The sequence below is a fragment of the Penaeus vannamei genome, chromosome 39, assembly GCF_042767895.1.
Source record: "Penaeus vannamei isolate JL-2024 chromosome 39, ASM4276789v1, whole genome shotgun sequence".
Taxonomy (NCBI): domain Eukaryota; kingdom Metazoa; phylum Arthropoda; class Malacostraca; order Decapoda; family Penaeidae; genus Penaeus; species Penaeus vannamei.
Genome location: NC_091587.1, coordinates 27,157,987 through 27,185,486, shown reverse-complemented (window position 1 = coordinate 27,185,486; position 27,500 = coordinate 27,157,987). Strand labels below are relative to the sequence as shown.

The 27,500-nt window shown below is 39.5% G+C and overlaps 1 protein-coding gene across 20 annotated transcripts in view; it reads left to right on the top strand.

Annotated features, from left to right (window-relative positions):
* hpo (serine/threonine-protein kinase hippo) overlaps window positions 1-18,314 on the top strand; it is an 87,262-nt gene extending 68,948 nt beyond the window's left edge. For 8 of the 20 annotated variants that reach the window (XM_070116771.1, XM_070116763.1, XM_070116764.1 and 5 more), the window contains 14 exons: window positions 4,276-4,456; window positions 4,680-4,907; window positions 5,672-5,777; window positions 6,427-6,574; window positions 7,045-7,219; window positions 8,648-8,779; window positions 9,348-9,365; window positions 11,322-11,544; window positions 11,902-11,987; window positions 12,137-12,253; window positions 12,672-12,929; window positions 13,337-13,360; window positions 14,898-15,026; window positions 15,182-18,314. In XM_070116771.1, coding sequence (XP_069972872.1) covers window positions 4,276-4,456; window positions 4,680-4,907; window positions 5,672-5,777; window positions 6,427-6,574; window positions 7,045-7,219; window positions 8,648-8,779; window positions 9,348-9,365; window positions 11,322-11,544; window positions 11,902-11,987; window positions 12,137-12,253; window positions 12,672-12,929; window positions 13,337-13,360; window positions 14,898-15,026; window positions 15,182-15,340 — 1,984 coding nt within the window. In that variant the 3' untranslated portion in view covers window positions 15,341-18,314. The remainder of the gene's footprint in view (window positions 1-4,275; window positions 4,457-4,679; window positions 4,908-5,671; window positions 5,778-6,426; window positions 6,575-7,044; window positions 7,220-8,647; window positions 8,780-9,347; window positions 9,366-11,321; window positions 11,545-11,901; window positions 11,988-12,136; window positions 12,254-12,671; window positions 12,930-13,336; window positions 13,361-14,897; window positions 15,027-15,181) is intronic. The other 12 variants (XM_070116773.1, XM_070116767.1, XM_070116768.1 and 9 more) reach the window with 5 other exon arrangements.
* The last annotated feature ends 9,186 nt before the right edge of the window (window positions 18,315-27,500 follow it).

The following is a 27,500-nucleotide window of genomic DNA, read 5'->3' as shown; positions in this document are numbered from 1 at the left end:
CGGGGGAGGGAGTAGGAGTAAGTGTGGGAGAAGGAGTCGTAGGAGTAGGTGTGGGAGAGAGTAGGAGTAAGAGTAAGAGTGGAAGAGGGAGTAGGAGTAGGTGTGGGAGAGGGAGTAGGAGAAGGAGTAAGAGTGGAAGAGGGAGTAGGAGTAGGTGTGGGAGAGGGAGTAGTAGTAGGAGTAAGTGTGGGAGAAGTAGTAGGAGTTGGCGTGAGAAAAGGAGTAGTAGGAGTAGGAGAGGGAGTAGGAGTAGGAGTGGGAGTGTGAGAGGGGAAGGTAGTGGGCGAGGTCGAGGGCGAGGGCGAGGGCGCGGGCCGGCGCACGAGCGAAGGCGAGGGCGAGCAGCGCCGAAGCAAGGTGGCGCGGCCGTGGTGACCTTGGGGGCGCTCACCGGCGGCGGCGCGCCCACGTGACGGCCGCCGAGTGCCAGCCTTGGCACTTGTTACTGCCACTCTCGGCCGCCCCGCGCCGCCCGGGCTTCCTCCTCGGGTCCTCTTGCTCTCGCTCTCCCCCCACCCCCTCGCTCGCTCTTCTCGCCTCTCGTCGCTGCTTCTCCTTCCTATCCCTTCTCTTCTCTTCTCTTCTCTTCTCTTCTCTTCTCTCTTCTCTTCTCTTCTCTTCTTCTTCTCTTCTCTTCTCTTCTCTTCTCTTCTCTTCTCTTCTCTTCTCTTCTCTTCTCTTCTCTTCTCTTCTCTTCTTCTTCTTCTTCTCTTCTTCTTCTCTTCTCTTCTCTCTCTTCTCTCTCTTCTCTCTCTTCTCTCTCTTCTCTCTCTTCTCTTCTCTTCTCTTCTCTTCTCTTCTCTTCTCTTCTCTTCTTCTCTTCTCTTCTCTTCTTCTCTTCTCTTCTCTTCTCTTCTCTTCTCTTCTCTTCTCTTCTCTTCTCTTCTCTTCTCTTCTCTTCTCTTCTCTTCTCTTTCTCTTCTCTTCTCTTCTCCTTCTTCTTCTCTTGTCTTTTCTTGTCTTGTCTTCTCTCCTATCCCCCTCCATTCCCTTCCCTTCCCTTCCTTTCCCTTCCCTTCTCTTCCCTTCCCTTCGATTCCCTTCCCTTCGATTCCCTTCCTTTCCTTCCTTCCTTCCCTTCCCTTCCCTTCCCTTCCCTTCCCTTCCCTTTCCCTTCCCTTCCTTCTTCCCTTCCCTTCCCTCCCCTTCCTTTCCCTTCCCTTTCCTTCTTTTTCCTTTTCCCTTCCCTTCTCCTCCCCTCCCCTCCCCTCCCCTCCCCTCCCCTCCCCTCCCCTCCCCTCCCCTCCCCCACCTCCCCTCCCCTCCCCCCCTCCCTTTCCTTTCCTTTCTTTTCCTTCTTTCCCTTCCCTTCCCTTCTTTTCCCTTCCCTTCCTCTCCTCTCCTCTCCTCTTACTTCCTTCCCTCCTCTTCCACTCCCTCATGCATGTTCCTCTCCCTCTCTTACCCCTTTTCCCCACATGCTTCCCTTTCTCTCACCTCATGCGTCTTTTCCCCTCTCTCTCTCACCCCTTCTCCCTTCGTGCCTATTTTCCCTGCCTTCATGCTCTTTCCTCTCCCTTCACGCCTCTCTTTCTCTCCCTCTCCCCCCTTCTCCCCCCATGCCTCTCCCTCTCCCTCTCCTTCTCCTCCTTTTTCTCCCTTTCCTTCTCCCTCTCCCACTCCCTCTCCCTCTCCCTCTCCCTTTCCTTCTCCTTCTCCCTCTCCCTTTCCTTCTTCTCCTTCTCCCTCTCCCTCTCCCTTTCCTTCTTCTCCTTCTCCCTCTCCCTCTCCCTTTCCTTCTTCTTCTCCCTCTCCCTTTCCTTCTTCTTCTCCCTCTCCCTCTCTTACCCCTTCTTCCCCCATGCCTTTACTTCCTCTTCCTCACCCCCCCCTTCTCCCCCCATGCCTCTTCCTCTCCCTCTCTCCCCCCATGCCTCTTCCTCTCCCCTCATGCCTCTCTTCCCTTCCCTCTCCTCGTATTTCTTCCTCCCCGCATCTGTCAGCGGGCTGCGTCGCGGAGAGGCTCTGCGGAGGCTTATCCTTTGTTTGTTTTGTTGTTTGTGTGTTTGCTGGGTTGTCTTGTCGCTGGTGTGTGTGTTTGTTTGTGTTCTTTGTTTGTCCTTCGGTGCGTTTCTTCGCGTGCCGTCTCTGGTTCTCGGTTCGTTGGCGTTTGTTTGTTTTTCTTTGTCGTTTGTGTGTTTGCTGGGTTGGCTTGTCGCTGGTGTGTGTGTTTGTTTGTGTGCTTTGTTTGTCCTTCGGTGTATTTCTTTGCGTGCCGTCTCTGGTTCTCGGTTCTTTGACGTTTCTTTGTTTTTCTTTGTCGTTTCTTTGTTTTTCTTTGTCGTTTCTTTGTTTTTCTTTGTCGTCTGTGTGTTTGCTGGGTTGGCTTGTCGCTGGTGTGTGTGTGTTTGTTTGTGCGCTTTGTTTTGTTTGTCCTTCGGTGTATTTCTTTGCGTGCCGTCTCTGGTTCTCGGTTCGTTGACGTTTGTTTGTTTTTCTTTGTCGTCTGTGTGTTTGCTGGGTTGGCTTGTCGCTGGTGTGTTTGTTTGTTTGTCCTTCGGTGTATTTCTTCGCGTACAATTCTCTGGTTCTCGGTTTTCGACGTTTCTTTGTTTTTTCTTTGTCGTTTGTCTGTTTTTTTTTCTTTGTCCTCTCTGTTTGGGTTGGTCTGGTCGCGTGCGTCGTGCGTTTCTTTCTTCGTCGACGGGCGCGGTTTCCCCCGGGTCCCTTTCATGAGTGGGATTGCGCTGCCTCGTTCGCTCAAAGGCATATTCACTCACTCGCTCTCTCGCTCACTTACTCACTCGCTCACACACTCGATCACTTACTCACTCACTCACTCACTCGCTTGCTCGCTCAAACATTCGCTCAGTCACTCGCTCACACATTCGATCACACATTCGATCACGCACGCGCTCACAGACTCACTCCTCAATCCTGTCTCACTCACTCGCTCACTTGCTCAATCCTCAATACTCAATACTCAATACTCAATACTCAATACTCAATACTCAATACTCAATACTCAATACTCACACACACACACACACACACACACACACACACACACACACACACACACACACACACACACACACACACACACACACACACACACACACTCACTCACTCACTCACTCACTCACTCACTCACTCACTCACTCACTCACTCACTCACTCACTCACTCACTCACTCACTCACTCATTCACGCACACGCTCACTCGCTCACTCACTCACTCACTCACTCACTCACTCACTCACTCACTCACTCACTCACTCACTCACTCACTCACTCACTCACTCACTCACTCACTCACTCACTCACTCACTCACTCAGTCTCTCTCATTCATTTACTCAACCCCTTCCTCCCCATCTTTTCATCGCTTCTTTCTCCCCCTTCTCTTCTTTCCTTCCCCTTTCTTCCTATATTTTCCTCTCCCTCCTGTCCCCAGTTCCCCCTCTCTCCATCCTCACTTATTCCTCTCTTCTGCTTACTCCTCTCTCTGCCTCTCTTCTCCCCCCAATCCATCTTCTCTCCCTCTTTTCTCTTCCTTTACCCTTTTACTTATCTCCTTCCCTCTCTTCATCTTACCCTCTCCCCTTTATCTGCCCTCCCCCCATATTCCCCTCTCCTCATTTTTCCCCATCACCCCTTCTCCTTCCCTCTCCCTCTTACAACCTATTCCCTTCTCCCTACTATATCCCTCTCCTTTTCTTTCCCACTCCACCCCTTGTCTTCTCCCTTCTCTCCCTTTCACTTTCTCTTCCTCTCTAATCCCTCCTCCTCTCCACTTCTTCCTTCTTCTCTTACCTTTCCTTTTACCCTTCTCCATTGTCCTCCCCTCTCATGTACACCTCCCCTTCTCCTCTTTATTTCTCTTGTACTCTCCCTTTCCTGTTGCCCCCTCTCTTTCCTTCTCTCCCCCCTCCTCTCTTTCCTCTCCTCTTCTCCCATCTCCCTCTCTTCTCTTCCTTTTGCCATCCTCTCTCATGTTCTCTCTCTCTTATCCTATCTCTCAGTCTCCATCCCACATATTCACTACTTTCTTCTCCCTGCTATCATCCTTTCTCTAATACCTTTCCTGACCAGCAATTAGGTAATCAAAACACACGTGTAATTGATACAAGGAATGAGAGACTAGGGCCAAGAATGACACGTGCCAGCACAGTTTTTTTAATATCTAAAAAGAAATAGGCAGTTGGCAAACATAGTAATAGAGTACAGTGTGTGCTGTACACTGGGTAGATATAAAGAAGATAATTTTTTCCCACCTTTACTGTATTAATGAGTATGCATGCCTTGTTCCTTATATCTTGCTCTCTTGTTTTGCAGGTCCTATGGTAGTGTATATAAGGCCTTACACAAGGAATCTGGGCAGGTGCTGGCCATCAAACAGGTGCCCATTGACACAGACCTTCAAGAAATTATAAAAGAAATATCTATAATGCAGCAGTGCGATTCTCCTCATGTCGTCAAATATTATGGTTCATATTTCAAAGACTCAGATCTATGGGTATGTATTGTGTCTAGTCCTTTCTTTATAGGAATATACTTCACTGTGAGATATTAATGTTTTTATCATAATTGATGTTTTATACACATTTTTATAGGTATAGATTTGGCATTATTTCATGTTTGAAAAATCCTTGAAAAATATGTGATAAACTTTTGAAATGTGTTATTAAGAAAATGAAATAGAACAGGAATGAAAGACACTTGGTGTTTTTTTCTACCAGATCGTGATGGAGTACTGTGGTGCTGGGTCTGTGTCAGACATCATGAGACTAAGAAAAAAGACTCTCAACGAAGAGGAGATCGCGACCATTATCTACGACACGTTGCGTGGTTTAGAGTACCTCCACCTGAGACGGAAGATTCACAGGGATATCAAGGCGGGAAATATCCTCCTCAACACTCAGGGTCATGCCAAGCTAGCAGACTTTGGGGTCGCAGGTCAACTCTCGGTGCGTCAATTTCTGTTCTGGTTTCAGATGAATATTTTTGATGATGGTGGTGTGATGATGGAATGTAAGAAATTTATTATTTTCATAATTTATGTATAGTATTTTAAAGATTTTGTTGTCAAACCTTCTGTTAAAGAGGTTACATGCACATGAGGTTGTGTGCAAACTGTTTCTCTTTATATGATCTCCCAAGGTAGTATGTTGACAGGTGTTGGAGTGTGATTTTTTTTTTTTTTTTTTTTTGCCAGTGAACAGAATGTTTTTCTAACTGATGATAGGCAAGATTACATTGGCTGGCCATTTACCTCAAAGTTCAATATATTTAAATTGTCAAATGAACAGATTATTGCCGAGGTCATACTTATGTTCTTGTTGACCCTTGATTCATTAATGAAATGTACTCACTTAAGTTTTGAAGCCTTTTAAGTCATTTTGCAAAATCAGTATCTTTTTATTTATATTCATACAAGAATTTTAAAGGCTGCAGTTGCCATAATTACACAAGCTTCCAAGAGGGAGAGGGAGCCAAGTGCCAGCTGAGGCATGGGAAGAGGACTTTGTTATTTTTGAAGTTGACTTATTTTTGGACCGAGTATGTCAAATGCACTGCCACTTGAAGGTCGATCTAATATTGCTGATACTCGTGAGATGCTTTAGTGACAATGAATATTTACAGCATGCTTTATGGATGTTTGTATGTAGGGATATTAGCCAAAGAATTTCTGGAAGATGTTTTTAACCTCTTATTTTTTCCCCTCTTGCAGGACACAATGGCCAAAAGAAACACTGTGATAGGCACTCCTTTCTGGATGGCCCCAGAAGTAATTCAGGAAATAGGTTATGACTGTGTAGCTGATATATGGAGTTTAGGTGAGCCAAGTCTGGTTTTGGTTGTACAACTTTTTTAATATGTTTCTCATGAGGGATTTTTTAGTTTTACTTAGAATAATTTTGTTTATTAGAGGTTGAAGATAAATTGGGCTATCTACATTAATTAGGGATCATGTACTAGTAATTGTTTTTGATGCAGATTCCCTCTAGTTTTGTTTTGTTAAATACCTCTATAGATGGTGCCACAAATCCTCAGCCACTATGGAGTTAGTTGACCTGACCTGATCTCCTCTGTCCTTGAATTTTTGGGAAGAATGTGTTATATTAATGCTATTGATATTAATGATGTTATTTTCATTACTGGCATTATAATTATTATATTGTTGTTAACAATACTGATATGGATATAAGTAAAAAAAGAAAAAAATATTTGTGAAAATAAAGGAAAAGGGTAATTAGGTGGGATAAGGACTAGTAATTGACATCCTTAGTGACTAAGCCTTTATAGAACCATTTGTGTGACTTGTAGAACTATTGATAAGTAAACAGTATTAATTATCTAAATTTACAGTGGGCATGGCTGGTACATACATTCTATCCCCGTGGTAAAAACCCACCAAACCAAAGTCAAAAGTCCACTTCACTCACTCAAGTTCAGACTTACCATATCCACTCTTGTTTTAAACAGGTATAACAGCATTAGAAATGGCGGAGGGGAAGCCCCCTTACGGTGACATTCACCCTATGCGTGCCATATTCATGATCCCCACTAAGCCACCGCCATCATTCCGAGAGCCCGATCAGTGGCAACCCGAGTTCATCGACTTTGTGTCCAGGTAAGGAGTCCTGGGGGATTGCCAAAGAATTGTTAGTGAATATGTGATTTGGATGTTTTAGAGCAAGGGAAGGGATGGTGAGTGAATGCGTGAAATCAATTGATTGAGGAAGGAAGTCAATGTATTGATAGGTGTGAATTGATTGAAGGGTGTATGAGTACCAGATGAGGAAATATTGTTTCATGGATTTTACTTTCCTTGTCTTTCTATATCTAGAAGTTGAAATTTTCCTGTAGTTACCCATTTTTATTTTCTTTAGTTACCCATTTTTGTTTTCTTTATTATTCCATATTTTGGGCAGCTATAGGTACTATCAGTGTATTGGGTACATCATGTCATTTATAGAGAAGCTTTCCTTTTTCATACTCAGACCTTTCCCTTGTTGATTCATGAGAAGGAATGGTAGACAGATTGAATCTCTATCTTCAGTGGGCATTCTCTGTTAAAGCTTTGTATCTGTCCGAATCCAGATGTCTGGTGAAGAACCCCGAGGAGAGAGCGACGGCATCAAAGCTCCTCCAGCACCAGTTCATCCGTGGTGCTCAGCCGGCCAGCATTCTAAGGAACATGCTGGAGGAGGCAATGGAGATCCGGGAGAACCAGAACTCTAACCGGCAGAACCAAATCAAGCATATCACGGAATCGGTGAGTTGAAGCAGTGGGTCTCAGAGATATTTGGTGTATTTCTGAAAGTGTATGTTTATTAAGTTTTAATGTGTATTTCTAATTTATTTTTATTTTTCCATGTATGTTATGAATTAAACTGAATTTGAAATTTGATGTTATTCTTTGGTGTCATGAATGGTAAATTCTAAATGTCCACTTTATTAACATTTGAATGGTAAAAGGATAGTTCTCAGTCTAAATGTTAATTTGGTTAACTTTTGCCATCATTTGCATGTACTTTTATAGATGCCTTATGTAATTACATTAATAAAATTGATGTTATATGTGAGGGACTAAACTAACTAGACTTTTTTCTAGCAGTAAAGACCTAAATTCTTTTTGTATTCTAAATTATTCTTTTTGAAATAGGAGCTTCCAGTTTTTCAATAATAAAAGAGGAACAGATACTTATAGCACAGTATGGGAGTTTATTTGGTGGTGGAATTACTCTTAATGTGTCAAGGCTTGTAGTGTTGCAAACTAGATAAATAGCTTAAAGAAATTTTAACTGGGAGTTTGGCAGGTGGAATTCCCTACTGCAAATGAGCAACAATTAAATGATAGTTAACTAATTTGCATGTTATCAGGTGGGAGTTAATACTTATTTGATTGTAGTCCTGATATGGACTCTCTTAGTAAACTTTGTCTTGTTTTAAAAGATTCAGGCATCTTTAAGAAAGCGAAGATATATTGGTTGAATTTTTTGTGTCAGGTGATCAAAATGCGATGCAGGAATTGTTGGTAATTTTTAGCTAGAACAGGCAAGAACATCTCTAAAGAGAGAGACAAAAATAGCTTGTCATAGGTCTCATGGCACTTGTTAAGGATGTTCAGGTGTGCCAGAAGAACCAGTTTGAAGACATGATGTATGAGATTGAAAAGTTAGAAAGAGGAACCAATTCTTTTGTTGAGTTTGCTGTAGGAACAGAGTAGGAATCATATGGTTGTATAGTAAATCCAGATTCTATATTTTCTCATAAAAATTGTTATGTTTGAGTTATATTTTAGTGAGGAATATGTGGTGGATGTCAGAGAATAGCATAGGAATTTTTGTAAGGATTAGGGGCTGTACTTTAATTATTTATCTTTATGTTAGGATCTAAAATGTGGCTGCAGCACATTCTTTCAGAAAGTACTTAGAATGTAATAGGATGGTGTTCGATGGTTGTTTTGCTGAGGCACAAGTTGTTTTTATGTGATGTTTATTTTTGTGCTATTAGGCTCCCCAGCACGTTATCAGATGTTCAGATTTAGAGAGAAATTTTTGTGAAGTGGGTTGAGCAAGCGAGTTATTGTAGCAAGCTGGAGCATGACGCAGTGTATCTGACCACACAACTGGATTAGTTATATGAAAAGGAGACTGACTGTGCTTGCTTGCGTTATAATAACACGCTGACTGTCTCCCAGTTGTCGCAACAGCAGTCCCCCCAGCTCCAATTGCCGGGGATGAGCACACAAGCTGAGCAAGACAACAAAAACAATGAGCACAACCAAACCCACCATCAGCACCACCCCAACCTGGCTAATAATGAAATCCAGGTTAGTGGCCGCTCCAGGGACAGAGCATGTGGCGTTTGTTTATATCCTGCTGTGCACACCTCTTTGTGGTACTGTTTACCCTGAATGCTGGTGTCCTGCATTTGCTCCTGTCTCCACCAGTATTTTTTTTTTTAATGTTATATATGTTTAAAAAGAAAAAGGAAAGTGTATGTATATGAATTAAGTGTTCTTTGCTGTTGTCTTTCACTCATATATGGCTAGTGGTGGTAACCTTTTCTTTTGTGCTTTTGGCAAAGACACTTCAAATTGTTTTGTTAGAAAAAATAATGTGTGAATTACTTGTTGTATGTAGTATATGCTACATATTTTTGATTACCTGATATATATTTTAACATAGAATAAGGTTACACTGACATACTTGCATGAAATTGTATGGAATATATTAGATTTAGATTTTTTGTAGATTTTATGATTTTGGTGTATTGTAACAAGATCACATACATATAGTATAACTTAGAGTATATGTAAGGTAAATATCCAGTTTATTTCATTATGTTAAGGAAGCTAAAATGGAAAAAAAATGACAAAATGAATATTTTTCTTCTAGGAAATCATTGATGTCAAGGTAATGAATGTGCTAAAGGGAGAAAGATGCTTGAAATAGATGATAATGTCCTGAGAATGTGCCTAATGAAATGTTTTGCATGCAATGTCTAATGGGAATGTACTATGTTTATTTATGTATATATATATATTTTTTGTTTTTGTTTCAATAATGCTTGGATCTAACTGGGTTTTGAAGGGGGAGGCCTAAACTTTTGCACGTTTTGGCAATTTTCACTGAAATTGTAATTAGTTTCTTGTAGTGTATTAAACTGTTCTCAGTAGTGTCACTAAAACATATGTCATATTGTTCTCTCTCAAAATGTAGAAATTTATTTTGAATGAGTAACATAGATACCTTTAAAAGCATGCAGATGAATGTTACATACCTTTCGCAATTTATCGCAAGAAAGATTTGTACCAAGGTCATATTTGAGAGGGAATGCGTTGGTTGAAGCACGTTAGATAATTGTAACCCGAGCTGTTATAAATGTTGGTATGGTACTTACATTGTTGTACTATTTTAGTTAAGAATGTGTAATATGTAATACATTGTAATTTGTATTAGATGAAGCTTGTATTTGGCTCTTCTGTACACTTTCTATGCATGTTTTCTTTGTATATCTTTGTGCATATATAATTCCAATTTTATTAGTGCATGTTATTCTTCTATGTGGTTTTGGTGCATGTTATTCTTTGTTTATTGGTATTTTTCTATCATATTTTTGTTTGCTTGTCCTCTTGTAATGCATGTTATCAGAGTGATTAAAGCTATTTTTGTGCATGGCTTCTTAAAAAGAAAAAGAAAAAAATGTAGATGTAGATCAAGGTCTTATTTTAAAAATTATTTGGTTACTTTGACCAAATTAATTATTAAATATCAGTAAAATTTATATATTAGCCTGGTAGACCAATAGACAGATAAACACACACAGATATTAAAAGACAAACTTACATAAAGACAGACATACATAAAGACAGACATACATAAAGACAGACATACATAAAGACAGACTTACACAAAGACAGAGAGACAGACAGAGAGACAGACAGAGAGACAGACAGAGAGGCAGACAGACAGAGAGGCAGACAGACAGAGAGGCAGACAGACAGAGAGGCAGACAGACAGAGAGGCAGACAGACAGAGAGGCAGACAGACAGAGAGGCAGACAGACAGAGAGGCAGACAGACAGAGAGGCAGACAGACAGAGAGGCAGACAGACAGAGAGGCAGACAGACAGAGAGGCAGACAGACAGAGACAGACAGACAGAGACAGACAGACAGAGACAGACAGACAGAGACAGACAAACAGAGACAGACAAACAGAGACAGACAAACAGAGACAGACAAACAGAGACAGACAAACAGAGACAGACAAACAGAGACAGACAGACAGACAGAGACAGACAGACAGACAGAGACAGACAGACAGACAGACAGACAGACAGACAGACAGACAGACAGACAGACAGACAGACAGACAGACAGACAGACAGACAGAGACAGACAGACAGACAGACAGACAGACAGACAGACAGACAGACAGACAGACAGACAGACAGACAGACAGACAGACAGACAGACAGACAGACAGACAGACAGACAGACAGACAGACAGACAGACAGACAGACAGACAGACAGACAGACAGACAGACAGACAGACAGACAGACAGACAGACAGACGGACAGACAACCATTAATTTCATGTTTAGTTGCACTGCAGTTTATAGTGGTGGAGGTTAGATCCTAATCAACTTTAGTTAAATTGCTATTATCTTATTAGTTTTTAAAAATGAAATAATGATGATTAGTGTCTCATTCTTAGATGACCTTTTTGCTAGTTGACATAGGCATAAAATAATGATTAACAAATGCATGATTCCATGTAGCTATGGAGGTGGCTCATGGAGGTTGGTGAAGAGAGTGTTTCAGAATCGACAGGCTGGTATTTTCATATACGCCTGCTTCTCCTTCAGGACGACGATGAAGTGGACAGTCGGACGATGGTCAGGTATAGTGCCGGTGGGGGTGACAGTGGTACCTTGCGCCCTGCCAACAACGAGGGCACTCTAATGGCACCACTGCAGTCTGGTGGCACTCTTGTCTCACCGGTAGACTCGGCGACACTCTCCTCAGACCTCGGGACAATGGTCATAAACTCCGACAATGAAGATGAAGACGAAGACTCCACAATGAAGAGTGAGTGGAGAGAATTTTTTTTAGATTGACTCGGTGCTTTGGAGGGACCGGTGGATTTATGGAGGATGAGGTTCAGGGGAAAGAGGGAAAACATGTAGGAGAGATTTACTTGAAGATTTGATGTATTGATTTTTTGTTGAATCTACAGTAGATATATATATTATATATATATATATTTTTTTTCAAAATAAATGGTATTATTATCATATAGCAATAATTATGTGATATTACTTTTATGTTTTCTTTTTTTTTTATTTTTAAGAAAGGGTGTATTTTGCTAATATTTAACTAAAAGTAGGAGTTAGTGTTACTTGAAATGTGTTTTGATGCGTCATTATAATTTGTTTTTTTCTACAGGGCATGACACTGCTCCTGGTGAGCAGAGCAAGAAATACAGGCCTTTGTTCCTTGACCATTTCGATAAAAAAGAACAAGAAAAGAGGGTAAGGAATGACAGGTCCTTAGTTATTGTGATGACATATGAGCTCATGTGGTGTGGAACTTTTGGATTTTCTGTATTCATTTTTTGCTATTGACAAACATATTGCACATTTAATTACTTTTTGTATAACTGAATGCTTTCTTGTCTCAGGCAAGAAGTAAAGGCTCAAAGGATAACTCTCCGCTGGAGCAGTTGGCGCCGCAGCAATATGTTGGGACGGGCAGACCTATTGTCACACAACAGCACCCGACGTCACAATCATCCCAGGTATTATATTTAAATCTTGCCTTTGATAGAAATTCTTACCGCTGAAATAGTTTGAAGTGCAAAGACCATAATGCCAAGTTTGATATTCATATCCTTTTTTTCCTTTAAAAAAGGAGGTATTGCTTTGAAGTTTAAAGAATGGTACTTTTTATTGTAGTATTTTTATTTTTGGAGTTTTAGAAAAGTTGAGATAAGAAAAAGAGGACTTTGACTAAGGTTTAGTACTGTATATTCTTAGAGATCAGAAAAGTGTAGAAAAATGTTCATAGCTTAGTCACTGATGCAATCTGGAAAAAGAAAAATAGCTGAAGTGTATTTGAGGAATCAAATGAGAATAATGTCAGGTGAAGTTGTCACATGATTCACTTGTTCCTGCCTTGATGTTATTTTTCTTCATGGTTTTCTTTCTGCTTTACAGTTGCCTTTAGAAGAAAAACAGTTACTACAACAGCCTCAGCACTCACAGCAGCAGCAGCCACAGCCCAGCACAGTGCATCACCAACAGCACCAACAACAACAACAACAAATACAGCTACAACAGCAGCAGCAACAGGTGCAAAACAGCCAAGCCTTTGAGGACCAACAAGGTGGAGACGGCACAATGGTTTATTCTCCAACGGCGCTAATACACTCGCAGCCGAAGCCCATGTCGGCTGAGGAGCAACAGAAGTTCGAGGTGGGTTTGAGAAGCTAAAAATAAAGGGATTGCTTATAACGGTGTAGCCATGAGGACCAGCATGGGATATTTGCTTACTTTTTGTTGACTTTTGGCTTGTGTTCTGTCTCCATGGAGGATTTTCTGGTTGTAGTGTTCTTGAAGTTGGAGCATTTTTAGTATTCTAATCAAAACTCAGCCAATCTCAAAATTTATTGTTGGTGACAACTAGTATGCTGTTTTATGTATTTCCTATTTTTCTATAGAAAAGAATCCTCTTTTGAATACCGGTGTTATCAGAAGCCACAGTTTCATTGCTGTCCTTGTTATCTTTATATTTTCTCAAATTCCTGCTCAGTTTATAAAGGACCTACTAACTCATCTATTTTATGCCTTGCAAACTAACACACCTTTCCTTGCTCTAGCAGTGCTCAAATTTGGAAGAGGAACAAGTAAGTGTCTTTTTTGTTAAAGCTTTCTGTAAAAAAAATGCTATCCAGTCCCTAGTGCTTATTTACTTTAACTTATGATTGATTTTTTGCAGGCTTTCTTTAAGATTAGTCAGTTGTGTATGGAAAATTAGTATGCTTATCCTGGTTTGTAAGATAACTGAAAGAACAGATAGGATGCTTCTTTTCATGTTTATAGTTTCATGTGAATGCTTCCCAAATTTTGTTTCAATATCTTTTATAAAATTCTTTAACTTCTTATTGCACTCTATATGTGTTATAGGGATTTCTTTTGTATCTATTCATATTTATTTTATTTTTGCTGGTTTTCTCCCTCTCTTTCTTTCTCAATTCCTATTTTACTAATTTCTGGATATATTTATTTACCTCTGTGATTCATGATCACACTGTATCTAACACAATGTACCTAATTCATTTAGAAGAAAAAAAAATTGGCCCAGTTACAGGTCTTCTTTGTCTATAGTATGTAGTTTTTGCTTTGGGAAATTCAGCAATTTGATAGTGGGTCTATGATTGTCTTTCATGTTGTATTGTAAGGTAACAAGTAACCAAGTTTGCTTTACAAAGTGAGAATGATTACTTTTGTAAAGTTTTGTTAATCCTTTGCCTCCAGATGGTAGTTATGTCATGGCATGCTGAAATTGGCTATCTCACAATGGCCTTTTGTGTCAATATCTTAGTTGAGTCTCACAAATTACAGCTCTTCAGTCATGTTTACTTTGTACTGTGACAGGCTTTTGCAGGAATGTAAGCTAAAAGATAAATTGAAGCACCATTAGTTCATACATGTCTGCATCAAAGGCACAAACCAGGACTTTTGTCATTGTATATATAGCATGAAAGAATACAGAGGTTGCCTATATTTGTGCCACCATGCTTATGTGTGGCCCCAGAAGTTAGGCCTTTTGGTGTTGCAGCCAACCTGGAGGCATTGGGTTAATCAGCTCTTCAGATCTTTAGGGCTAATGAATAAAATCATATGGTCCTTCTTTAATTCTCTTTGCTTCATTACACCTGGGCTTTCAAATTATCTTTCATTAGCATCTTCCTTTTCAGGGAGGGGCCTGTTGTATATAATGTCTCATGGGTGTAGAGAAAATACACCTTGCGTTAAAGTGTGTTTATGTGTTGCTCTAATTAAAGATAGATCATGGTAATCAATCAGACTTTTCAAGTATGTCTCTCAAGTGAAAGGGTCACAAAGTACAGCTTTATCTTTGAACCTCACTCTTTTATTTCATTTTGTACACAAGGAGGAGCTCTTCCATAGGTTACTGTTTGTTATATACTTCATTATACACAATTATATGGACTACAACTAAATAGAAGCTGTTAAGTAGATAATTTCAAATAATTTTAAGATGATATTAATGAAGATGAAAGTGTCAGACATGTTTGCATCAACAAAAGTATCAACTAATTGAAAACAGGTGTAAGAGAACAAATTATTTTTGCACCTATATTCAAAATCTGTATTCCATGCACAGAAAGAGAAACTGAATTTCATTGTTAATTTCAGAATAATCTGCAGAGACAGTTAGTTCAGATGAACAAACCAGCCAATCACCAGCCACTGCCATCTCGGGGCGTTGCAGCCGAGAATCAACCCAAGTTCCAGAGATCTTTCATTGATGGCGACTTTGATTTTGTAGGTTCTAAGCCTTTGTTTTTAAGGATAGTGTTTAGTGTGTTGTCATGTTATTTTATTTTTTACTACTTTTGATTAAATGTAGTTTATATTCCTGTCAAGAACAGTAATTTTTATTATAATGGCAAATAATTAAAAAATATATATCTTTTCAGCTCAAAAACCTGACTTATGAAGAATTACATCAGCGGATGGCTACTCTAGACCAGGAAATGGAACGGGAAATTGATGAGTTGCGTCAACGCTATCATGCTAAGCGACAACCTATCCTTGATGCTATGGACCAGAAAAGGAAGAGACAGCAGAATTTCTAGCAGAATTGTGCTCTTTATATCTTTTATAATATGACATGTGCCGTAAACTTTTAAAAGATGTAAATTTGAAAATGATATTCGACTCGCCAAGAAAGAGAGTGGATACACATAACAAGTTAAAGTTAAGATGATGATGGTGGCTAAGAAGTTGGGAGAAATACCAAACACAGATGCCAAGCATATCTGCCTGATATGAGGTCACTGTGCAATGTGTGCCATTTGATTCATATCCCTGCTTAGTGCAAGCACTGCCTGTCGTAAGAAAATGAATGAGTTCAATAGAAGTCGTTCAAATGGTATGACCTTGATATCCGAAGGAGGACTGGGAGAGCACCGGTTGCCAATTATACTAAAGATTGCTTGTGGATTTGTCATCAGCCATTAGTATGGAAAGATGCTGCCTGCCCATGGCCAGCATGAGATGGTTAAACTTACATTGATATGTGAAAATATAAAAAGCGTGTTTGTTTTGTGGACAAGATACTCACGGACTTGCTAGTTGTGACCCCAAGCTGTGAGCTGACCATCCGAGCAGGGCGTTGCTGGTCATCACTCCTAGAGAGCTCAAGTTTTGTCATGTTTATATGAATTTTTTCATTCATTTGCCTTCCTTGATTAATGCTACATATATATCTGCGAACCTCATGGTCTAGAAAGCAAAGAAGTGGCTGTCAGACTTAATTGAAGACATTGTGAGGAAATATTTTGAAAAATGGTAGTGTAATATCATTTTTTTGTTTGCTATTAAACATCTGATTCATGTCTTCCTGTCTTGTTTAATAGGCAGTGTACAGGTTGCCTACTTGCCAGGCCATGCATTCAGTGCCCATACACAGTTGTGGGGATGGTCCCTGTACATGGCTGTATTTGAGTTTTCTACACAGCTTTGTATCTGGAACTGTGTTCATCGGCATGCCCCATCTCGGTCCAAAGCTTTTGTATAGGCTATACATTACTGTGTTGTGATGTCTGGGCAGAGCTGTGTGGGTAGTCTCTGTATGCGGGTTTTTCTGTGGGCACCAAACACTGCCATAACTCTCACGCTGGGAGGCTCGTGCCAAGCTTCTCTTCCATCTGATTTTTCTACAGGTTTTGACTACACTGTTTACAGTGTTGAATATTGTAGTTTGTACTTATTCCTTTTTGGTGTTCATTTTATATGCTGTGGTGAGAGGGGAGGAGAGAGAGCGAGAGAGCAAGAGAGAGTGTAAGAGAAGAAAAGGTTCAAGAACTGTCCATATTCAGAGATAATTTATGCATTCAGATAAGGTTTTCCAGTCATTAGTTGTAAGTTTTATTGTAGATCCTCAATTTTTTTGCCAAAATCTGATCATCCATGAAAAGGAGAAAGAAGGAAAGTCTTGGAAGTCTTGGCACGTAAGAGGTGACTGCACGCTGGCCGTCAGCTTCTTCAGCCAGACAAGAAACCTTGGAACATCATTTTTGGTGTGGATGTTGCCATATCTCTAACTTGTATCTGAATGTACATAATTATTCTTTCTTTTTTATGACTTTTGAAAAAGAAAAAAGAAAAAAAGAACTTAGGGAGTGAATTGACTTTCATACATATCTTGAGATGGCCTTAATGCTGGGGTCCGACTGAACGTTCAAAGGCTTGCACGTAAGTTCAAAAAGTTTTGTCGAGAAAGAGGGCATTAGTGATGGTCTGATCCTTGTGTAGTTAGAGCAGGTCTTGTGGATGATGATGTGACAGTATGTACTATTACAGCTTTTAAACTATGATGCATTCCTTTCTTTTCATTTTCACATATTGCATTTTATGTTTTCTTTTTACTGTAGACATCTTTAACCTTTTTGTTTTTGTTTTAATCATAGTTAGGTTAGTGTAACCGATAACTGTGCTAATAGAATTTTTTTGTTTTTCTCACTTTGTCGTACTAATTTTATTTTCGTCTGTAGTATTTACCTTTCTTTTCATGTATAGATGACTGTACAGCATCCTCTCGTTAATTTATTAACTGGACAAGTATCCCTATGCTTTAATTTTCTTTATCTTTCCTTTCTTTGTTGTGCAAAACTTATTTTAACCAACAATTTTCAAGGATTGCACTAAAGCACTTCAAAAGCTGGTGATGGTTTATGGTGTCACAGACGTAAAGCTAGAGATGCGTTAGTTTGCAGGTGACGACTGATCCTTTGTAACTTCTAGTCAGGTAAGGAATCACTCGCCAATTCAGGCTTAACCCGGAGGAGAGGAGAAGAGAACAAGGAGTTTCTTGATTGAGTGATTTGTCATGTTTCCGCCATTTTATTTCATTGTTATTATTTTTTTCTTTTCTGTAAGGAACGGATAACAAAACCCAAAACCAAAAAAGAAGAAAAAAAATAAGTGCCAGGTAGCATCTGTGATGTATCGCGAGAGAGGTGACCCAATTTTCTGATGTCTCTCGGCACAGACCTCACATGTGCGCAGTGTAGTGTCATTGTGTAGCGAATCGCATTTTCCTTTTAAGCCAAGTGGCCACAGAGGCTGGCGTCAATCGCTCTGCAAAACTGATGCAACTTGTTTTTTTATACATGTATGTGTGTATGGTCTTTATCATTATTGTTTGAATAATTGTTGTGATTGGTGATGATGATATTATTATTGTTATTATTATTATTATTATTATTATTATTATTATTATTATTATTTTTTATTTATTTATTTTTTTTATTATTATTATTTTTTTACCATTATTATTATTAATTTCATTATTACCCTTATTATTATTAATTTCATTATTATTGTTATGAGTTCCATTATTATCATTACTTTTATAACAATTATTTTATTATTTAATGATTATTATATGCATTTTTGAAATTTGTTTATCAATATTGTTTTAAAACAGATTTAGAAGATCTTTGTGATAATGTAATAACATTTTTACAAGTGATGTACATAATTTGATTATATGATTTCAATAGGTCCAAAAAATCATATGATATTTGATATAAAAGTACAGGCTCATTTTATTTATTTTTTTATCCTTTGAGTTCCTCTCTGATTTTTATGTTCTGCCAAGATGTTGTAGACATGAATGAGTTCTTGAAGTTCCTGTGTTTTTGCAAGCATAAATTTTCAAAGACTGCAATCGTGTGGATGAATGCGAGTACTCGCCCAACATGAAAATGTACATACTCGATCACGTACAACATATGTCAACACAAGATAGAACATGGCACATGACACAACACACATACCGAAACACCTCAATCTCCAGAATTTTTAAAAGATGCTGTCACTGCCGTTGCCTGTATAGTCTGCTGAGTAGAATGTAAGTCATCTACTAATACTAAAAATTCATTTTATCTTTGTTTATCCACTACTCCTTGTATCAAAGATCAGAGTTAGTATTATTTGGAAGCATTTGGAAATTCTGTCATTCAAATATTCCGTACAATGCAGCAGTCTGGCTCATTCATGATAAATTTTCCATAAGAATTTACAAGGCACATGAAAGGGTATTGCACGATATGACAGTTTACCAAAAAAAAAAAAAAAAAAAAATTTAATGGTTTATTTTTTTCTATAGTATCACTCTCCCGATACTTTGCTCATTATTGTCGTGGGAGGGCTTAGGAGATGGAGACTGAGACCCAGTGTAGGAGATCACTCCTGCCTTGGGCCTCAGCCTTCACCTTCACCTGCCTGGTCTTTTCCTTTCTCCTTTCCTCTTTCATATCTTCTTCATACCCTTCTAATCCCATTCCTATGGTGTGAGAGCTGTGTTGAAAAGATGAAAGGCTGGCTTTGTGTCAGTCATGAACGGCCTTCGGGAGCCATGGGCACAGTATTCCCTTGGTTAATTGCCTAGCCTTTTCCTCGTATGGGGACCCTGAAGAGTAGACCGTTTCTTTTCCCCATTTTATTCAGGCTCGCCATGGCAAGTAATGAAGATTCTTTACCCTTAATAGGGGCATTAAGGCTTGCCCCTTCATCAGTTAGCTGATCTAAATTTGATTTTGATGGTTTTCCAACCGCTGGCCCTCCTTTGACCACGGCTCCGACCACTGATACTATTACCCCTTCCTGACAACTCTATCCATTCCAAAACACCCACCCATCTTATCAATCAACCTCCAGAAAGCACTCTTTCCACTCTCCCAACATTCTCCTCTCCATCTCCTACTGCACAGTCCTCTTCAGTGTCTACCCCCTCTTCCCTTATTACTACTATTCATCCATATTCCCCCCCCCCCCCCCACACACACACACGACACAAACAGACACACAACTACTCCACTCCACACCACCCCATCTTCCTCTCCCCCTCGTCCTTCTACTGCCTTTACCTCTGCAAACCTTTTGAGTAATCTCTTTAGCTCAGCCAAGTGGGATCGATTCTTTGTGATTCCCCCCACAACCCCCTATTCTGAAAATACCCATCTCTTTCAACAGTGCCTCCAAAAACAAGTTGGCAAGGTTACCTTTTGCAGTTGTTCCGATTGTTCACGCCTTGTCACAGTTGCATCTGAATCCCAAGCTCGTGCACTATCTACCGTAACTGACCTTACTGGTAAACCCATTCTTGCTGAACCTCACCCCTCTCTTAATACTTGTACTGGAACTGTTTCTATCCCCAAATGCTTGTCCTATCTACAACAAGGACTGGTCAAACTGTGAAAATTACCTACTTACCTGCCTTGTTGATTATGATGCAGTGGCAGTCCAGTGTTACACTATTCCATCCAGATGCCAGCATAAGTCCCAGGTCAATGTTGCCAAGATTAGCTTCTATAGACACGACCTCCCCCATGAGGTTTATATTGATGGATTGTCCTCCCATGTCTGACTATATTGATCCCTTCCTCGTCAATATCAGAAATGTTGTCATTTTGGCCACCCAGCCTAACACTGTCACTCCACATCCCAATGCCCTGTATGTGCCCAACCTGGTCATGACCATTCAAATTGCCCTGCTCAGTCATGTAGATGTGCCAGTTGTGGAGACTCCCATAATGTATTTTATAGGAGCTGCCCTGTCTTTAAGCTTGAATGCGAAGTAGCAGTCCTCAGATTCAAGCCAGGCCTCACTCTGTGTGAGGCCTGGTTTGAATCTGAGGACTAAACCATCCCATCTCTACTTACCCTATCCCCCAGTCAAATTCATTCTAAATCCAGGTACTCCAATCTCTACCACTTCCCTGATACCTACCCCTCCTCCTCACTTGTATTTTTCGCACCAGGCAACCTAAATGTTTCACTCAACCCTCTCCTACACCTTCCTTTTCTGGTCCTCAGATATCTATCTCCTCTTCTCCTCATAAGGGAACCTTTGTTTCTCAGTCCTCTTCACCAAACTCCCCTCCAATAATCCTTGAAGACATCCAAAACTCCCTAAAGATGAACCAAGGGAAAACACTGCTCCCTCACCCAACTCCCAAAACTTCTGTTCCTACTCCTACGTTTAAAGTATTTGCAGATATCCATCCTCCTCCTCCACAACTTCCCTCCACCCCCCTTCTTCCTACATCCTCCCAACATACCCCACCCTCTCTACTGCTCCCACTTGAATACTCACATGAGTCCTCTCTATCACAACAGTGTCCTTCTCCAGACCCCTCCCCTTCAGACATTCTTCCTGATACTTCACCACCTTCCCCAGTCCCCATTTCTCATCCCCCAGATTCCTCTCCTCCCACTCCTCCAACAGCTACCTCTGTTTTCCTTGAACAATGTCCCTATTCCTTCCCTATTCACTCAGTCGCTCTACCCCCTTAACCTTTCCCATTTTACTAATCCCTGCTCTACTTCATTTACGTCCCTCTTTTCCCTTTTTGTTTCCATACTTTTGACATCTAAACATCCCCCCTCTCCCCAGATTCTTCTATTTTTCCAACAGGCATCTCTGTTTTCCTTGAACATTGTTCCTATACCTTCCCCAGTGACAAATACATTGTAATTCACTCAATCGCCCTACTGACTTAATCCTCCCCTTTATACTAATCTCTGCTCTAGTTTACTTACTCCCCTCTTTTCCCTTTTCACTACCATACTATCCTATAATGCTCTCTAATCTTTGACATCTAACACATTTTATCCTAATCTTTAACTCCTCTTTACCCTTTCCGACACAATATTTTACCATAGTGCTATATGACCTTTGATGTCTAGCACATTTATTTGTTTCAAACATTAAACATTAAACATTCAGTAGTATCAGTAAATCTAAAGGAAATACATAGGGACATTGTAGAATAAGAAAATTTATCAAGATAAACAGAATAGATATCTTAATAACTAAAGATGTAAATGCATATAAGCAGAGTAATATGGCAGCAAGAACCTTTAGTTTTTTTTTCTTTTAGATAGTATGAGTGGCTCAGTGGGTTTAGGCACCCGAGTACTGATGTATTGTTTGGGTAGTTCTTGTCGCAAGTGATTAAGATCTCAATTGTTCATAACACAGGGGGAAGGGGTGACTGATAGGGCCTATAGGATGAGGCTGTGCAACATCTGATAGCTCTACCAAAATTTTAAAGAGAAAAAAAAACAAAAACAGGACCAAGCAAGAAAGATGAATAAAAAAGAAAAGGTACCTGTGAGGATGCTATTTTCATTACTAAATATCTCAGTTGGGTAGCAACATAGGAACCAGAGTAAGAGAAAAGTGTTTGATTAGCATGAAAAACTCTGGAAAGATTGGATTGGCAAAAATCTATGGTTTAAAGTTTTGCATACCTGCTTAATCTAACATGTGGTAGAAGCATTAAGAACTTTTGATTTTATTTTTTACAATGTAGATCATAGAAAATGTAGAAATGAAAATTACTAATATCTCTTCAGTTCCATCCCTGAGTTTGAGAAGTTATTCTTTCTCATTCCTTTTCTACATATGTCCCAATGGATTCTTTTCATAGATGGGTTTTATGTCCAAAAGAAGAATCAGTATTGCAACGCTGTATCAGTTTTGTTGAGTGTTTGAAATGGATTTATTTTTTTTACAGTACAGTATATCTCATATAAGTTTGTATATAGTGGAAGGTACAACAAAGGAGAGACTTTCATTCTTGACATAGTTACATTTTCCTTTAAGCCAATTAAAAGTATAGGTTCCACTAAGTGTTTAATGGGATGCAGGGTGTTGAGGAAAGAAGTGTTTCAGTATTACAATAAGTGCTTGTTCAGATCACATAGTAGGACTATTAGACCATCAAGTATTTGTGAATAGATGAAAAGTTTTCACCACGAAGGGTATGAAAGCAATATTAGGTGAGAAGCAGTGGTTTTTAGAAATTCCATCATGGATTGATTACAAGTTGACTTTGGACTCATTGATATGTACAGGCAAAGATATCCTACATAATTTTGAGGTTAAAACAAAATGGCATGTAATCCAGCTTGTTGATTCATAGCATCATTGATTTTTATAGTTAAATCATTGTGAAGCCTTTTGTGTTTGAATTATTAATCTGTATTATTTGCTCAACACACAATCAAGAAACTTTGAAAATTTAGGAAAACTTTAAATGACAGGTGATAAAGGTAGTGCTAGAGTTCCACAGACATAGAGAAATAAAAGGAGAAAGAGAGAGGGAGAGACAATAAGCAAGAGAGGGAAAGCGAAAATGGTAGTGAGAAAGAAAAGGTGATGAGAGACAGAGAGAAAGAGAGGGAGAAAGAAAATGAGAGTGAGAAGAAAAAAAAGAAAATCAGTGGGAGAGGAGAAAAGGCGAGTGAGGGAGAGAGAGAACGAGAGAGGAAATAAAAGACAGAGAACACTAGGAAAAGAAAATTAGAGAGAAAAAATTAGACATAGTAAACAGAAAATGATAAAGAACACAAAAGAGAAAACAAACTAGGAGAAATAGAGAGAAGAGAGAATGCAAAAATAAGAAGGGATGAGGAGACAGAATGAGGAGAGAGAGAGAATGAGGAGAGAGTGATAGAGGGTAGGGAGGGAAAAGGGGATTGAGATTAGAGTAAAAGAGAAAGAATGAGAGTGAATGAGAATTTGAGAAACCAAGAGAGTGGCAGACTGACTGATGTTCAGTGAACAATTGCTGATGAAAGTGCGAAGATAATCAAAGGAATCCACATGCTGATGCAGTGAAAAATGTTCCTAATGTCCAGAGGTGTATATAAAATGTCTATAATACCATTCACTTTTTGTACATCTTGGGTTAATATCATTGTAACTCGAGTTGGCCATGTTGATTTTAAAGCAGAATTTATATTTTGAAAGATCTCATGAATACAGTCATATGGCATTTATGTACATGCGTATGTATTTGGAAAAGAGGTTATTTGATGCTGGCAGGTTGAAATAATGTGGCCTAAATATTTTAAACTGAAAGGGGAGAAAATAAATGCTTGTTCAAAAATGACGGCTTCGAGAGCTCTCTGAAGTGAAACCTCGAAAGATGGTGGAAGAATTGATGAAAGACTGGTGTGTCTGATACAGAACAGAGGAAGACAATGTCTTGCTATGACTTAAGGCTATGCATGTGGAGGTGTATGAATAAACATTTACCTGAATTAGGGAAAATAGTAAGTCAAGGCAATCTAGTCTGATGAATATAATAAAATAGCAGAATTACAGCAGTTTGTTATATTTATAGTTCTGTACATTTAGCCACCTTATAGCATGTATCTGTATGGTACTATATCATGATCTGTGTGTTCCCAATCATAACATCAAACACTTTTACATCATTTTTCTTCCATTCATGAAAATAGATGTTGCTAGTGTCATGCTGCAGATGGCAAAGTGATCTCTATTGCTTGTACTGTAGCATAAAACTGTAAATGCCAAAGCTGTTTTTATAGGCTGCATATCACAACAAACTTTCCATGTAGCAGACTGCATGTGCAGCAGGAAAAGCTATCATAATGAGTCCCAATCTTTAGGAAAGAGGAAGCGCAGCAGTGAAGACTGAGTCAGTTTTCTGTGTGGTTTTGCACTCTGCTAAACAATCATAATTGGAATTGATTTTGCCATCAGTGGTATCAGTGGAAAATGAATATTGGGAATAAAAATTATCTTGGAGGATGATCAGGTCAGATTCTTTTGCTGTGGATAAAGTTTAAGTTTATGGCTTGAAGTGATTTTAGTTTTGATATTTAAAGTTTTATTTCTCATTCATTTTTTTAGTATTTTTCCAACCCTGATGAACCAGCCATTGCTGCTGCGAGTCCACATTCCTTGAACTGTGCTGTAATTTCCTCACATTGTACTGTGCAGTCCCATTAACTGTTTCCACAACTGTTTGCTCATAACTCAGGTAGATGTTGGCACTAATTCTGCAGCAGCGCTAGTGAGAAATGAGAAATTGATTTGCAGTTAACCTATTCATGCTGTCATTGGTCATAGTGTATAATCAGATTGAAGTGAAGCATAGACAGTTTCAAGCAGCGATGCTGTGTTGGTGCCCAGTGTAGTCTGTGGTATTAGGGAGGAACATGCTACATGAAAATTGAATATTTTGGTCAGGGCAAACAATCAGGTCTAGACAAAGGAAGTAGAAAGACAAAGAACAGGTCACATAAAAAGAGGATATGAAAAAAGTTGAGAAGGTTAATATCAATGGGAACAGATCAGGGATTTATGAGGATGATATGTACTTTGGCAATATGTATCAGAAGCAGAAGACTACAGGTCACTGATGTAGACAGTGTCCCTCTCCAACACCACAGATGTAACAGTGCTTTAGAACCCAGACAAGGTAAAAACAGTGCAATGGATCTCCTTCACACCGTCTCATCACACCCTCTATCACTCACATAAAATAACATGAGAAATGTCTTTGATATCTTGGATAAAGGAATTTCATATTCTTGCAGTACAGTATTGAAAGGGAGTTCTGAGTTTTAATTCTTGGAGCATATTCAAAATGCAATTTGACCCAAATATTCCAGCTTTTATAGGGGATATTAGTACAAAACCGTTTTCTTCCCTAAAATGTAAGCCACTTCCAACTAGAACTACAGTTTAAATAAGATTTGAAGTTTGTTCTCTCTCTCTCTCTCTCTCTCTCTCTCTCTCTCTCTCTCTCTCTCTCTCTCTCTCTCTCTCTCTCTCTCTCTCTCTCTCTCTCTCTCTCTCTTTCTCTCTCTCTCTCTCTCTCTCCTCCCTCCCTCCCTCCCTCCTTCCCTCCCTCTCTCCCCCCCTCCCTCCTTCCCTCCCTCTCCCCCTCCCTCTCCTTCCTTCCTTCCTTCCTTCCTTCCTTCCTTCCTTCCTTCCTTCCTTCCTTCCTTCCTTCCTTCCTTCCTTACTTCCTTCCTTCCTTCCTTCCTTCCTTCTCCCTCCCTCCCTCCCTCCCTTCCTTCCTTCCTCTCTCCCTCCCTTCCTCCCTCCCTCCCTCCCTCCCTCCCCCCTCCCCCCCTCCCTCTCTCTCCCTTCTCTCTTCCTCTCGCTCCTCCCTCCCTCTACTTTTCTCTTCCTCCTTCTCCTTCCTTCCTTCTCCTTCCTCCCTCCCCTTTCTTCTCCCTTCCTCTCCTTCCTTTTTCCTTCCTCTCCATCCCTCTCCCTCCCTCTTCTTCCTCCTCCTCCTCCTCCTTTCCTCTCTATCCCAGTCCTCCCTCCGTCCATACTTTCAACTCTGTCTCTCCTGTTCTTCCCACCACTTGCATCCTCTTCACTGTTTCCGAGCTGTCTTACCATGTTTATCTGGCTTAGTACTTCATCAGTAGTACTCAATAATACTCAATCATGAGCTTTATTAAGACAGTTGAAATTGCAGAAAACATTGTCTGACCTACTTCAAAACTGAAAAGAATGTGTTTGGGTGCTGTTAGCATCACATCAACTAATTCATTGGAAGCAATAGGCAAACTGAAAACTTGAAATGATTTCAAAATTGCTAAGCAAACCATTTCACACCTTGTACATTATAATCAAATAAGTTTTGTTTTATATACATTAATATTAGAAATATGTAATATTACAATGCAGCTTTGTTATACATTGACAGTTTTGGTGAGTAACGTTTGTCAAAATCATAAAGATCTTTTTCATCCACTGAAAAAACTTTTTTCATATAACTTTTACTCAAAGCATTTCTCAGAAATCTTAATGGTAAAAACTGCAGACAGAAAATTAACAGTATTTCATACTCTTGGCACTTTCCTGAATTTCATCAGATGAATTCTCATAAAAGTTGTTGGTAATGTTCCAATATTACTGTAATTCTATGCTAATGCTAAACTTACCCTTGTTAAAGAATTCCAAGTAACACATTAGAATTGCAGACTTTCCCCCCCATTCATTTACAGTGAATCTATAATCTAAATGATATGACATATATAATATATATTTAGGTGAGTATTACACCACAGTAAACTTTTATATATATCCTCTTAATCCTAACACAAATAATGGCATTATTTCAGCTAGGTTCCCCCCAAACATAGAGACTTAACAAATAAAACCTAAACTGTTTATTTGGCATTTATACCAAGGGGACATTTTTGTACTTGGGCCAATAGTGCCTGCAGACAGATGTACAGCAGAAAGGCGGTCCTTTGTAAAGCGTTGATTTTTAAGATAAATTTAGATTCATCTCCGAGGGCAGCCCAGCACGTATGACCATTAAAGCAATACAAAGTCGTGGTTTATAGGAGAGCCTCTTAGGAGCTCTTAACTGTATATAGTGTAAGTGTATTTCAGTGCATTTGTCATCGCATTGATCATAGAACCCATATGAAATTTTCCTTAGGGTTTATTTATCTATTTCCTTATACTATGTGGGTGTTCGAAATGTACAATGTATCACGCGTATTTCCCAATTTAACCACCGTCAGTCGATTGGTGTTGGTACGTATGTTTTGATGCCTGAATTTTCATTTTTCCCCCTTGGTCATAGTTTCACGGGCAAAGGAGAGCTCTTTGTATATGAATCCTTAGTGAATATATATATATATTTTTTCGACCCAACATGTCAGGTGCATTAACAGGGTTTGAATGGGAGAAACATGAAATTAGTTCCTTTAAAAGAAAAGGAAGTTGACCCGGGGATCTCTCTTTCCATTGTTTGTCAATCTTGGTGAGGTTGATTAGTTGCAAATAATTTTTTCTTGCATGTTGTAAAAAATAATCGGTTGGTCTGCAAATGACAATTTACCTTTCCATTGATAAGTTTCTCTTATGAAGAAGCAAGTTCCACCTAATGAGGTTTGACCAGGAATGCCTCATGTTATTTTTTGATAAGTAAT